Source organism: Diadema antillarum, unplaced genomic scaffold (genome assembly GCF_040938485.1).
Source record: "Diadema antillarum isolate AM-2024a unplaced genomic scaffold, OU_Dant_1.0 seq00000955_RagTag, whole genome shotgun sequence".
Taxonomy (NCBI): domain Eukaryota; kingdom Metazoa; phylum Echinodermata; class Echinoidea; order Diadematoida; family Diadematidae; genus Diadema; species Diadema antillarum.
The window spans coordinates 659,073-673,764 of NW_027271803.1; the positions used below are offsets into that span (position 1 = coordinate 659,073).

At 38.1% G+C, this 14,692-nt stretch overlaps 1 protein-coding gene and 1 pseudogene across 1 annotated transcript in view; one reads left to right on the forward strand and one right to left on the reverse strand.

Moving 5' to 3' along the window:
- Positions 1-1,664, reverse strand: part of LOC139741820 (tryptophan 5-hydroxylase 1-like) — a 147,532-nt gene extending 145,868 nt beyond the window's left edge. Inside the window, exon 1 of the mRNA XM_071652404.1 lies at positions 1,080-1,664. Coding sequence (XP_071508505.1) covers positions 1,080-1,664 — 585 coding nt within the window. The remainder of the gene's footprint in view (positions 1-1,079) is intronic.
- A 3,910-nt stretch (positions 1,665-5,574) lies between these two features.
- On the forward strand, positions 5,575-14,484 carry LOC139741821 (uncharacterized; annotated as a pseudogene).
- Positions 14,485-14,692: the final 208 nt, after the last annotated feature.

Consider the following 14,692-nt stretch of genomic DNA (forward strand, 5'->3'; position numbering starts at 1 on the left):
GCGGCTGAATTTTGGATACGTTGGAGAGGGGATATGTGAGAAAGAGGGAGGCCGGCAAGGAGGGAGTTGCAGTAGTCCAGATAGGAGGAGACGAAGGCATGGACGAGCCGCTCAGCTGATGATTGATCAAGCAGACGCCTGATCTTCCCTATTTTGAAAATACCCCATGATGCAGACTTACAAATGTTTGTGATATGGTGTTTAAGAGTTAAGTGTTTGTCCAAAGTAAAGCCAAGGTCTCTAACACAGTCAGAGACCTTAATAATCCCATCCCGAGTAGTTAGATCTGGTAGAGGAACTGTGCTCCTAAACTGTGATGAGAAATGGATGAGTTCAGACTTGTCTTCGTTCAGACGGAGTCTGTTGGCAGTGGACCAGGCTTTGATGTCGTTGAGACATTCTCTCAGTGAATTAACAGCAGCAATCCTATCGCCAGGTGACATAGTTATGTAAATTTGAGTGTCGTCAGCATACATAGCGTAGTTGACTCCATGATGACAATTGATGATTCTGGTGAGTGGACCTGTATAGAGGAGAAAAAGAAGGGGGTCGGCAACGGATCCTTGCGGAACTCCGCAGCTGATAGGACTAGGACGTGAACAGGTCCCATTGATTATCACCCTCTGTGTGCGATCTTGAAGATATGACTCGATCCATTGGATGGCAGTGCCTGTGATGGAGTAGTCATTACTAAGTCGTTGTAGTAGCAACGTGTGGTCGAGCGTGTCAAACGCAGCCGAATAGTCAAGAAGAAGAAGAGCAGCCTCATTGCCCTTGTCGACAGCAAGAAGGAGATCGTTGAGCACTTTCAACAAGGCAGTTTCTGTTGAGTGGAGGTTGCGATATGCTGACTGGTTTGTAGGAAGCAGATGATTACTGTCAACATAAGACATTAACTGTGTAGACACAATCCTTTCAAGAAGCTTACTCACAAATGGCAGATTGGCAATTGGTCGGTAATTGCTCAGGACATCGGGATCTAGGTTCGGTTTCTTCAACAGAGGGGAAACAAGAGATGTCTTGAAAGGTATTGGAACTATACCCGATGACAATGATGTGTTAATGATGTTTTTAAGAACCGGAAGCAGCTCATCAAGGCACTCTTTGAGCAGCCAAGTTGGAAGAGGGTCCAGAGTGCAAGATTTTGGTGGAGATAGCATGATGAGACGTCGAAGCTGTTCATCAGTGACCGGATTAAACTCGCTCAGGTTGCAGTTCAAAGAGTTCTCAGGAGCCTGGACGGATAACTCCAAATGGTTCACGTCAGATACAAAGGAAGACACAATATCATCGATTTTCTTCATGAAGAACATACTGAACCTGTGCGCCAGTTCTGAATCAGATGAGTGTTCAGGATAAATAGAAGAGTCAGAAGGGGTGGACAGTTTCTTCACGAAGTTGAATAGTCGTTTAGAGTCAGCATTCGCGATCTCTTTTCTCAGGTACTGGGACTTTGCATCGGTAATCAGACTGTAGTACAGCTCACATTCTTGACGATACAGGTCCATGTCAGACTGCGTGCCGGACTTCAACATGCGACGTTCAGCACGACGCCGACGCCTCCTGGCCTCCCTAATCTCATCAGAGAACCAAGGGGCATTGGGTCTAATTGTCACAGTCACGGTTTTAACAGGGGCATGCTTGTCCAACAGAGTACTCAGCATGTCATTATACATTGAAATTGCTTCTGTAGGACAAGATGTACACTGGGAAGTCAACAAAGCCTGTTTAATATCATGGCGGAAAGAGTTGGTGTCAATATTGCGAAGCTTCCTAAAGCTAACTTTCCTTCTAGGGTTTGGTGGGCTTTTAAGATTAATGGCGGAAAGAATGGCGGAGTGATCAGATGGCAAGATGGCAATACAGTGATATGGGAAATAATATCTTCAGATTTCCTACTAAAGACTAAATCAAGTGTGTGGCCTGCTTGGTGAGTGGCACCCTTAACATGTTGATGAAACCCAAAGGCTTCAACGGCATTGAGAAAAGACTGAGCGAAACTATCAGCAGAATCATCTACATGTATATTAAAGTCACCAAGAAGAATGGTTGGATGAGCATCAACAGCAGCACCCTCGAGGAGAGTTAAAAACTCATCAAGAAAGTCGTTGCTGGTAAAGGTGTGACGAGAGGAATGGGGTGGGCGATAAATGCAATAAACCCGAACAGTAGATGAAGAAGTGAGATGAATCGTGAGATCTAGCAGTTCAAAAGACAAAAATTTGTGTGTGTCATTGACAACACAACGCGCAGCAGACCTATACAGGACACAGATACCACCTCCTCTAGATGTCTTTCTGGGATGATTGATAATATTGAAATTTGGAAGGGATAATTTCAATTCAGCAAGGGTAGGCTCATCCCTCTGGTCACCTGAAAGCCATGACTCAGTGATGACTAACACATCAATATCATTATCTATAATCAGAGTTGACACTGCATCGACTTTATTCGTCAAGGATCTTGCGTTCCATAGACCAAATTGAGACCCACTGGAAGCATCACAAAGGGACTGTGACCTTGGAATCCTCCGCCTGCGGCGTCCCCTGTGAGTACGCCGCTGCTGCGCAATTCCAAGATCACATACCCTTCTCCAAACAGTCAAAGGAAGTAGATGACTGGGCTTCCCATTAAACTGATGGAGGGCATGTACATCATATGTAATACAATTCGGTTGAAAACTACTGCAATAGTCATTAGCATGTTGCATTACATCGACTTCAGTACATGGACCTGGGTTTGTTTGAATGTCACCGGACAGTAGGATGGCTAACTGAAAACATGCACATGTGTTGCTATAGTATGCAACAGGTTTACCACAGTGTCTGACAAGCCTGTGAACAGGAGAAAGTAGACTGTGATTACAGTTACAAGCATCAGTAGGCAGCATGAATACATGGTTCACGTTCAAGAGAGATACAATCAGAGGTATACAAAAGAATAGATTCCAGAGACGCCAGATCTTAATCCCCTCCATTGCTGTGGAGGTGATGCTATTGACATACACATGTGAACGGTGTGACAACAAAAGATGCTATTGAAAGTACAAAGCAAGTACACATACAAGATGCATGAAGCAAGTGTACAACACTGGGCTGGACACTGAAAATGGCAATACAGAGTAGGCAACAGTATCAAGATACAAAATTCATCTGCTTAAATATACAGCTAACTTACCAACAAATTGACTGGAAATGGTCTAGCAAGATCCTTGACACAAACAGAATACAATATAAACAACCATACTGCAAAAATGCAGCAAAAACCTGGTAAAAGAGACAATATAATCAGAGCCCTAAATGAGTGGGGCTACCTATGGAGGCGCACACCAAAAAAAAAAAAAAATCTAATTACACAATTTGATCAATTTTCTAAATTTTCAATTTCTTAAACAGTACTGCAGTGTGTACAAACGGATTTACATTACAGAGTATTCTAATTGCACGCTTTTGTAACATCAAAACACGATTCAATAAATATAACGAACTATGACCCCATATTATTGCACAATACGTTAAATGTGGGGAAATATGGACAGATTTAAGAATTGTGTTAATTCGTATTTAATTAGTTTATTGTTAGATATAATTTCTGTTATTTTGTGTATGCATGTAGTGTATAAGTTATTTTGATTATGGTTTACAATTTGGTAATCTGGGGCCACCTTTCATCATATTATGATGGTAACATCAGGCCCCCTTCCCCCCCCAAAAAAAAAAAAAAATCATTGTATGGTACATGGTCAAAAGAATTTTTAAAGGAAATATATGTTTCAGATAATTCGTGACACCAACAATTCTACTTATTTTGATACAAATATCATCAAAATGACCTTTCCATGTTAAACCATTATCAATTGTATAACACCAAGAAATTTTACCTATTGACCTGTTTGATTTTGACATTACCCAAATATATTTGTAAAACATCTTCATCTATTACCTTATTCTTTGTCTTAAATGCCATATAACATGTTTTATCAATATTCAAAACCAAACGATTTGCAGTAAACCAAGAATACACTTTCTGCATTTCTGAATTAATCATATTGTTAACTTCATGCACATCCCGGCCTGAGAAAAATAGGTTTGTATCATCTGCAAATAATACAGAATACAAATTAGGGCTTACAAACTGCAAATCATTAACAAATAGCAAAAAGAGAAGAGGACCCAGTACAGAACCTTGTGGAACGCCTGTATTCACATGGCACAATTCTGATTTTTTATTATTTACAACTGTATATTGTGTGCGATTTGATAAATAACTTTTAAACCAGTTCAAAACATTTCCTCTCATTCCATGATATTCCAATTTCATAATAAGTATTCTACGATCTATACAATCAAATGCTTTTGTTAAATCTAAAAATATTCCGACCAAAAATTCATGATTTTCAAATGCATTTGATATTCATTCCATCAATTTAAGTAGCGCCATATACGTAGAATAACCATGTCTAAACCCAGACTGCTGATGATACAAAATATTATTGCTGTCAATAAATGATATCAATCAAGCATAAACTAATTTTTCAAACAATTTAGTAAAAACTGACAACAATGGTATTGGCCTATAATTTTGTAGCTGGTGATTATCCCCTTTCTTAAAAACTGGAATTACTTTTGCTACTTTAAGTTGTCGTGGGAATATCCCACATTCCAGAGATGAATTTGATATTGCACACAGGGGTTCCATCATAAAAGATATTGATTTCTTGAATACATTGACGTGAATATCGTCATCACCAGGACTCTTATTTACTTTCAAATCATTTACAATAGTTAACATTTCAGATATAGTAATAGGCTTAAAAAACATAGATTGGCTATAAGTATTGCGCAGGTAAGTATAAAGAGAAGCAGATGAATTAGACACTTCTGATACAATATTTCTTCCTATTGCACAAAAACCCTCATTAAAATGTGTTGCTGCAGACTCTGCAGAGTCGATAAAATGATCATTGACTTGTGATGATTCGATATATCTGCCTTTGTTGATTCATTACATCATTAATAAGAAACCATGTTTTCTTTAAATTCCCGTGCGCACAACAAAATTTCCTGTAATAATATTCACGCTTCCTTTTACGTATTTCCTTATAAACTAAATTCCTATACTGTTTAAATTTCTGTTCATTGGTGGCAGTACGATTCCTGAGATACTTACGATAAAATAAATATTAGTTTTTGCACATTTTTCTAAGCGTGCTATTAAACCATGGTTTGTCATTCCTTTTTACTCTGTGCACGCACGTTTGTAGTGGAAAACGCTTATTACAGGACAGAAGATATTTGGCAAGAAAGGCTTCAAATTGATCATCTACTTTATGCATATTGACAACGTACTCCCAGTTACTATTATTTGCCTGCGGTACACCGTATAGCAGGCAAAAGTTGTCTGGAATCATTAATGAGAATTCTATTGCATACATTATGCGAATATGAGGCGATGTGGGAATTTGCATGTAATTATGCAGGAATGATGCGTTTTGAGTACAGTGGGTTTGGTAGCGGTATTCGAGGGCGTGAGGCTCGTCAGTTATTCTAGCTTGCACCTTCAACTCGTTCAGACATGGAGCCGGCAGACGTTAACCAGATCATTGACGCGAGAATTCGTGAGAGCCAGAGAATTGAATCAATTGGATGCCACGATAACTTCTAAGCTGGGCTCATTTCAACAGAAAATCAACGACAACCAGCGAGAGCTTAGTGACGTTCAAATAGGCAAGATAGAGGAGATGAGCAAGGACGAATACAAGTTTCGGAAGCGTGGAAACTAAGAACAGTATAAAGTCAACGTAAAGCTTGCCAGGAAGTTAAAAGAAGCTGACATCATCTTAGAAGAAGAAGGAGAGACGGCGGTAGCTGAAGCAAAGCAGCGAATAATGAAGGTATCCAGATCATCGATCAGAGACAGAAATTGATTAAAATGGCTGACAGCTCGGAGTCTGGTTGGCTGATCGTAGACGAATACACGAAGAACTCTCTAGCCGAAGATTCCGACGATGAAAAGCGGATCATGAGAGCGGAGTCTAGGGCGCAGAAAAAGAGGAAAGAGAAAGCTTCAGCCCACAAACTGAAGTATGGCAGGAGGTTCAGCCCGTACCAGCGGGTAGGCACGACAACGATAAGGGGCACAGAGTACACTTCGTCTCAGTATGCAGGCGGACCAGTGACGTCGGAGCCGCAACGGAACTACACCAGGAAGCCAGGATCATGTTTCGCATGCGGAAAGACGGGACACTGGAGAGCTGAGTGCCCGGAGGCGAGATTTGAAGGTGGAAACAAGATAAGCACCCCCTTGATTTCTGGAGTAATAGACCTAGCTCTAGATGTAGATGGCGATGTCGAGCACGCCAGCTTACGTAATGATAAGGGGTTGGCCGCAGAGCCCAAATTACAAACACTAGTTTGAAGTTGAAGTTTGAAGTTTTGAAGTTTTATTAGCAACAACATTTGAACATGTACATTTTCAATCATAATACATATATGGAAAAAAATATACTTATCTATTACTCCTTTACAATAACATGATTAAATGATGACATTTGAGATTTAAATATGATACATGTAGCGTAATTCTACAAAGTTGTTGTTAACAAGGAAACCAAAAGTTAGCACAAGTGCTAGTCGAGATTGGTCACCTTGATCTTCATACTAAAAGCTAAACACAAAAGAAAAATTATTACATGGTTAGTTGAAATGGCTGTTAATATTCATACCTCATTCATTTTCTAACGTAGAAAACTAATTATACTTGATACAGTATATAATGTCTATTAGAGAAGGAAATCTGCAAGGCATTTACGAAATATTATGAAAACTGGGAGGAAATCGGAGTAAATAAGGCCGTTTTACACATGATCCAGCGCGGTTATATGTTGCCTTTTGTTTCTATGCCAGAGAATGTGGAATTACGTAACAATCGTTCCGCCATGGAGCACACCGATTTTGTTGTTAGCGAGATAGCAAAATTAGTCCAGAAGGGATGCGTGTCCGAGGTGTCAGAACCTCCGTCTGTCGTGAACCCATTGACTGTATCAAATAACAAAGGGAAACTTAGAATGGTCCTCGATTGTCGGCATGATAACCCACATTTGTATAAGTACAAATTCAAGTATGAAGATGCTGTGGTGGCAAGGCAAGTTTTTGAGAGCGGAGATTCCATATTTAGTAGACGGCGAGTTGTCACAATATTGGGGTGTTCTTAAAATTTTCTGTAGATTGTGATTTTTTGTGCTATTTCCCCTATTTTGGGGGTGCTGAACGCGAATCCACTTGTTGCCATTTCTCTAACCGACGTCTTCACCCGTTGCCATGGCAACGCATTATTTTCCTTAAAAGAACATGCATTCTTCATTAAAAATCATAAAAACATGATGTAAACACCAAAATATGTCATTATATATCATTTTTAATTAGACTTGAGAAAGAATACAATTTTCAGAATGTCATGGTTACCTTATAGCATTGACGGTTACCATGGCAACAACTATTTATTTAAAAAAATCATATTTTTAATGAAAAAACAAGAAAACATGACAAGATTGAGCGGAATATTTATCATAAATTACTATCTACATTATAATCTTATTTTTCCACTATGTTAATTTGACATCATTTTCGTTGCTATAGCAACAACATGACAAAAGCTGCCTTTTAAAGAAAAATAAGCATTGTGATTGAAAGAAAATCAAAAATACGTCCATAGATGATAAATTGCTGTGAGATTTTTAGTGAGATTTTTTGAGCTATTTCCTTTATTTTGCCGGTGCCAAACACGAATCAACCTATTGCCATATTTCATAAGCTTTAAAATGATGTATAACTCAAATGAAATGGACTCTACTAACCTATCTAAATATTGGAAAGAAAGCACAAACTCAGGAAAAATGTGAACTGAGAAAAGACGCTCTGAAGTACAGTGTCTATTCAAGTGCTTAATCTTTACCTAACCGTGCTGGCTGTTCGATGAATGGGACCAAAAAACAGGAAGTAAACCATCAGAGTAACAACAATGAGGGGATTATCAGATTAAACTGAAATTAAGCATGCCTCATTAACACATTCTGTCAATAATTAATGTCAACTTTCAAAGCAGTAGCACTATCCTTTCAAAAGTTATTAGAGTTGAAAGTGAAGAGTGTGGACAAGGTTTTTTTCAGAAATGAAAAAGGGATTCTAAAGACACACCTAATCACACTATTCTACCAAAAATGTTCGATATAAACTGCTAAAAAAACACACTTTCCTGCCCGTTTTATTATACCAAATTTTAGCATAATGTAAAAGAAGACCCGCTCTTTCAGAAAATATGAAAAAGTCAAGTTCGGCTAGGTTGACCCATTTCACTTATTTTCAGTCCTCACTCAAAATCAGTGTGTGCGACTTTATGTTCATTTTGAGGTACACGGTCACAAATGATGTCTTCAGACGTTGCCATGGCAACAAATTATTTTCTTTAAAAGAACATGTGTTCTTCTTTAAACATTATGAAAACGTGCTGTTAACACAAAATGTGTCAAGATAAACATGTCTCTTTAGTTTAGTAAAACATCACGATTTTTCAATTTCATGGTTACCTCATAGCAATGACAGTTGTCATTGTAATAACAATTTATTATGAAAAACATAAAAATGACAAGATTGAGTAACATATTTATAACAAATTACTGTCAGTTCTTTTTTTTCACTGGAGTCATCCCACTTCGTTGTTGTTGCTATAGAATTAACATGAGAAAACTGCCTTTTGAATAAAAAAATTAACGTTAGTCATTAGATAAGGAAGGAAAGAATACACTAAACAAAAAACAAATGAGTAAAAACACAAAAGCTTAGTCAGCTTCCTGAATTTCTGATCCTTTTCAGCATTCCCAAAAGAGTTAAAAAAAAAGGGTCGAAAAATTAAACTCTACAAAAATTGATTATTTTTATTTATCTAGTTTTTCTTTTACTGGGATACTTCTCCTTTCTAGGAAAAAAAAGTTGTTGCCATAGCAACGATAATAATGTGGCATGAACGTAGTGAAAAAAGCTGATAATTATCATAGCAATTTGTAATGAGTATGCTACTCAAACTTTTCATCTTTTCATGCTTTTTGATGAAAAAAAAATCATTTTCTTTTAAAAATTAGCTGTTACCATGGCAACCGTTATTGCTATGAGGTTGCTGTGACAGTCGGAAATTGTGACTTTTAATTTGATTGAAGCGTGATACGTTTATATTGACTTATTTTGGTGTTTTTAGCATGCGTTTGTGATGTTTAATGAAGAACACATGTTATTTCTAAGAAAATAATTTGTTGCCATGGCAACGGCTAAAGATGTCATTTAGAAATGTGGCAATAGGTCGATTCGTGTTTGGCAGCGACAAAATAAAGGAAATAGCTCAAAAAACTCACTATACAAAAATTTATCTTCTATGGACGTATTCTTGCTTTTCTTTCAATCGCAATGCTTATTTTTCTTTAAAAGGCAGCTTTTGTCATGCTGTTGCTATAGCAACGAAAATGATGTGAAATTAACAGTGGAGAAAAAGCTGATAATCTAGATAGTAATTTATGATAAATATTCCACTCAATCTTGTCATGATTCCTTGCTTTTTCATGAAAAATATGATTTTTCTCTATAAATAGTTGTTGCCATGGTAACTGTCATTGCTATAAGGTAACCATGACATTCTGAAAATTGTATTCTTTCTCAAGTGTAATTAAAAAGGATTTATAATTACATATTTTGATGTTTACATCATGTTTTTATGACTTTTAATGAAGAATGTATGTTCTTTTAAGGAAAATAATGCGTTGCCATGGCAACGGGTGAAGACGTCGGTTAGAAAAATGGCAACAAGTGGATTCGTGTTCAGCACCCCCAAAATAGGGGAAATAGCACAAAAAATCAAAATCTACAGAAAATTTTAAGAACATTACAACTCGCCGTCTACTAATTCACATTCGACTTATAAGTCCGCCTACCATCACATTGAAATTCACGAGGCGCACCGAAAATATCTGGGATTCGCTTGGGTCGATAACGGGGTCAAAAGGTACTAAGTTTTTAATGTGTTGCCATTCGGTATTTCTACCGCAGGATACGTGTTTTCCCTATGGGGCGCCAAGTGTTCGCTTGAAAATTCCGTCCAAAAAGACACGAAATTACCTTAAAACTACAGAAATCATACACTGAAATCCATTTTGTTACAAAATGAAATTGTACAGACAATTTCGTAACAAAACAATTTCATTTTGTAACGAAATCTGGTTTAATTACAAAATTAGGAAGACAGTTATCCATTTTGTTACAAAATGAAACAACAAATTTTATTTTGTAAACAAAATCTCATTTTGTCACAAAAAAGACTTGTGCTTTTTCATTTTGTGACAGAATGACATGGCAAATATAATTTCGTAACAGAATCTTATTTTGTTCCAAAAAAATTCATTTCGTGTACGGAATTGAACTACAAAACAATTTCGTGCACGGAATGGTTCTACAAACTGCATTTCGTGTAGAGGGTCTAACAGAACTGAACTACACTCCCTTTTGTGTACGGAATTTAACAACAAAAGTCATTTCCCCTGTAAGGTACCATACGAAATGGATTGCGTCGCAGACGAAATGGATTTCGTTGCACACGGAATGCATTTCGTACCATATCAAATGGATTTCGTACCATGCGAAACAGAATTCGTGGCACACAGAAAGGATTTCGTGTACGCAATGGCATTCTGTCAGTCTCTGTCGAGTAAGGGATATAAGAAGGACGCTGATTGGCCGCCTTGTTGATCATTCATACGTCATTGAAAAAACTGCCTGTGTCATTCCCACTAGGCAGGAGGGATAATGCGTGTACACACGTGCTAATATGCACTTAGTTGACTCAATACAGCACTAGTTTATGTGAATTTTATGAAAAGAAATAAACTGTGCAGGAATTATGAAAAAATATTGTTTCTGTGTATTTCATTCGTAAATCCTCTTCATTTCAAGCCATCTGTAATCGCATCTTACCCACTTGCGAATCGACGTGTCCATAATGTCCTCGAGCCCCCAGAGATAGCTCTGGAACATTCCATTCAATGATGGGGGTTTTATTTTGCAACGTTATCTAATAACTCTCATGTAAGCAAGGTCTTGCTATGGCTAATCTATTTTGTAATGTATCATAATCTATCTATGCTGAAATAACCTATTCAAATTTGCAGAGACATAGAAAAAGATTTGTTTTACAATCGTGATACGTTCAACTACTCATTTACCCTGTGCTGAAATCCGCATGTCTGCTCCGCACATGTTATCACTATCGCTCAAACTTCGATCGCGATGGCTTGTGTGTGTGTGACGTACGTGTGTGGAGAAGCATGGGGCTGAAAAAAACATGCAGCTCCATGTGGTGTGGTAAAAAACAAATCGGACGTTCGAAGTCGTACATTGAAGAGCTAAAACAGACAAATAGCGAATTCAAAGTCCACTGAACAGGTCTTGACACTGTAATGTATGTTCCAAAATCATGTCTGGCTTAGTTTTGAGAGAATTATCTACACGCACGAAATCAGGAATGAGATCGGTGAACTGGCTACAACGTGTGTACTGTGAACATGTGACTGGCTTGCACATGGCTAGCTAGGTGAGAGTGCGGCAAGAACGCTAGGAATGCACCCGAGGTGCGGTGTGCTGCAAATTCTTGGGGTGAAATTAGACTTCCTTGTTCAGCCCGTCTAGTATTTATATTCTTTATAATAATTCTAATTCTTCATAAAATCACGATAAAAAGACTTCATATATTCATTATATAGTTTAGAAGCTTAATATGAAATATTTTGGCCTTTTTTTTCCAGTCCAAGAAAAAAAAATAGTTTGAATAAAAAAAAATATTTATAATGTTTCTTGACTCAAGTCTAATTTCCTGCGCCTTCTTGCAGTTACCCCGCAGTTGCCCATGGATACGATGCATAAATAATCAGCTGTTTACTGAGTCGTACCAGTGTACCACCCTACTGCTCTTGTTCAAATTGAGAGGATTGTTGTTTTATCGGTGGCATTTATAGTTTTGTGACCTCATCCAATAAAAAAGACAAATTCAAACATCAAATGGTGTGACAGTTTTTGTCAGAACTCCTATCAATATCAACTTGTTGCCAGGATAGTTTTCAGATTTCACTTGCTTCATTATCGAAGCTGTTTGACATTTGAAAGAACTGCTCCATAAGAAATCACCTTTCATTTGTTATTTATTTTCACAAACAAGTATTTTGGTCACTTATATATTTTTTATTATTATTTCAATGTCATGATATTTCATGATGGTATGTGTTCTGTCTTAACATGGCAAGATGGGATTTTTTTTTCCATCCAGGGTCAATGAAGAAAGTGACAGTCCATAGAAACCAAAAGGATAGGGAGGAAATGAAAAGGATAGAATAAACACCTGATCAGCAGGCTCTTTTTTATTACAATGGTGAATGCAGCACATCAGAATTTAAGTACAGTTCTAAATAATTTATCACCTTTGAAATATGAGCAAAGAAAATGGATTTCAACGAGTTCTAAATGAAAACTAAATTAGCATCGCCATTTAGATCTAATATTTACTACAGAATAGACCTGATGCAAACTTGTTGTCAAGCTTTTGGTTGAGTTTCTTATTTTTAGAGACACGAATTTTGGTAGCACTATACCCGAGTGAATAAGAAAAGGAAAAAAAATATAAATAAATTAATGCAGGTCTCTGTAGTCTAGACCACTCCCGTGCACGAGCGAGCATCAGCCCCCGTTTCTTAGTTCAGTGTCACTCTCGTCATTGGCCTAGGCTAGGCTACTCGTGTTGTAGTTTTACTCGCCATCATCGACGTCATGCATGGTTACACGAAATAAATTGCATCTTGCCGTCACCTCAACCACAGCAAAACCCTGAATATCACTCCCATCATAGTCACTCTCAGCTCATAAAACACATCAGCAAACGATACAGACATCGCAGACCTACCCACTAGCTCTAAACATAGTTGTAACTACACTACGTTTGACACTAGTTGTACACAAAAATGAGACGGAGGTGGAAAACTAGTAATGAATACACGAAGATCATCAACGATGGCATTCTACCGTAGAGAAAATACACAGAACATCTTGCACCGCAAAAAAAATCGAAGTAAAAAACTACGATGAGGAAAACTAGGGTGAAAACACGATGCTTGGAAGACGAACGATGAAGACACTTTACGGTTAAAATGCTTACACGGAAACAAACGAGTGGGTAGCGCACAAACTACGATGTTCTCGCACACACGTAGATAAGCTACATCGTGTTCAATCAAAACACTCAACAAACACTAGGACAAAAACTCACCTCTAAATTGTTGCATATGCAAAATATAGGGCTGAGCTTGCTCGGATCAACAAGGCGGCCAATCAGCGTCCTTCTTATATCCCTTACTCAGCAGAGACTGACAGAATGCCATTCCGTACACGAAATCCTTTCTGTGTAACACGAAATCTGTTTCGCATGGTACGAAATCCATTTGATATGGTACGAAATGCATTCCGTGTGCAACGAAATCCATTTCGTCTGCGACGCAATCCATTTCGTATGGTACCTTACAGGGAAATGACTTTTGTTGTTAAATTCCGTACACAAAAGGGAGTGTAGTTCAGTTCTGTTAGACCCTCTACACGAAATGCAGTTTGCAGAACCATTCCGTGCACGAAATTGTTTTGTAGTTCAATTCCGTACACGAAATGACTTTTTTTTGGAACAAAATAAGATTCTGTTACGAAATTATATTTGCCATGTCATTCTGTCACAAAATGAAAAAGCACAAGTCTTTTTTGTAACAAAATGAGATTTTGTTTACAAAATAAAATTTGTTGTTTCATTTTGTAACAAAATGGATAACTGTCTTCCTAATTTTGTAATTAAACCAGATTTCGTTACAAAATGAAATTGTTTTGTTACGAAATTGTCTGTACAATTTCATTTTGTAACGAAATGGATTTCAGTGTATGATTTTTGTAGTTTTAAGGTAATTTCGTGTCTATTTGGACGGAATTTTCAAGCGAACACTTGGCGCCTCATATTTCCCAGCTCGTGAAGGCAGTGGTCGGATACTGGCGGGGTCAGGGTCAGAAGGTCATAATGTTTCTCGATGACGGAATTTCAGGGCATAAAAGCTTAGACTTCGCAAAGCGCTTTAGTGAAGAGGTACAGCGTGATCTCAAAAGATTGGGATTTTTGTCAGCAGAAGAGAAGTGTCAGTGGGATCCACAGCCCAGGGTAACCTGGCTTGGTTTAGATTGGGAATTTGGCGAAGAAAGAGTTCTGATAACCAGCAGAAGAGTCGACGATCTCAAATCCGATATTTCACACCTGTTGGATTTGACAAGAAACGGAAAGACCTTAGTGCAGGTTAGATCTTTGGCGGAAGTGGTGGGCAAGATAGTGTCCATGCACTCTGTCATGGGACCGTTGGAAGGCCCCTATTAAGATCACTCTGAAAGCTCGCGAGGAATTGACATTTTGGTCCGCAAACGTACACCGTTTGAATGGCAACCGTCTTTCGGAGTCAACGTCATATGACTATTCAGTTTATACTGACGCCTCGGGGTAGGCTACGGGGGATTCGTGGACGGAAGGGAAGACTTAGAGTTTTCCTGAGTTTGGTCTGAGTCCAACGGCGTAAATCCGTACTGAG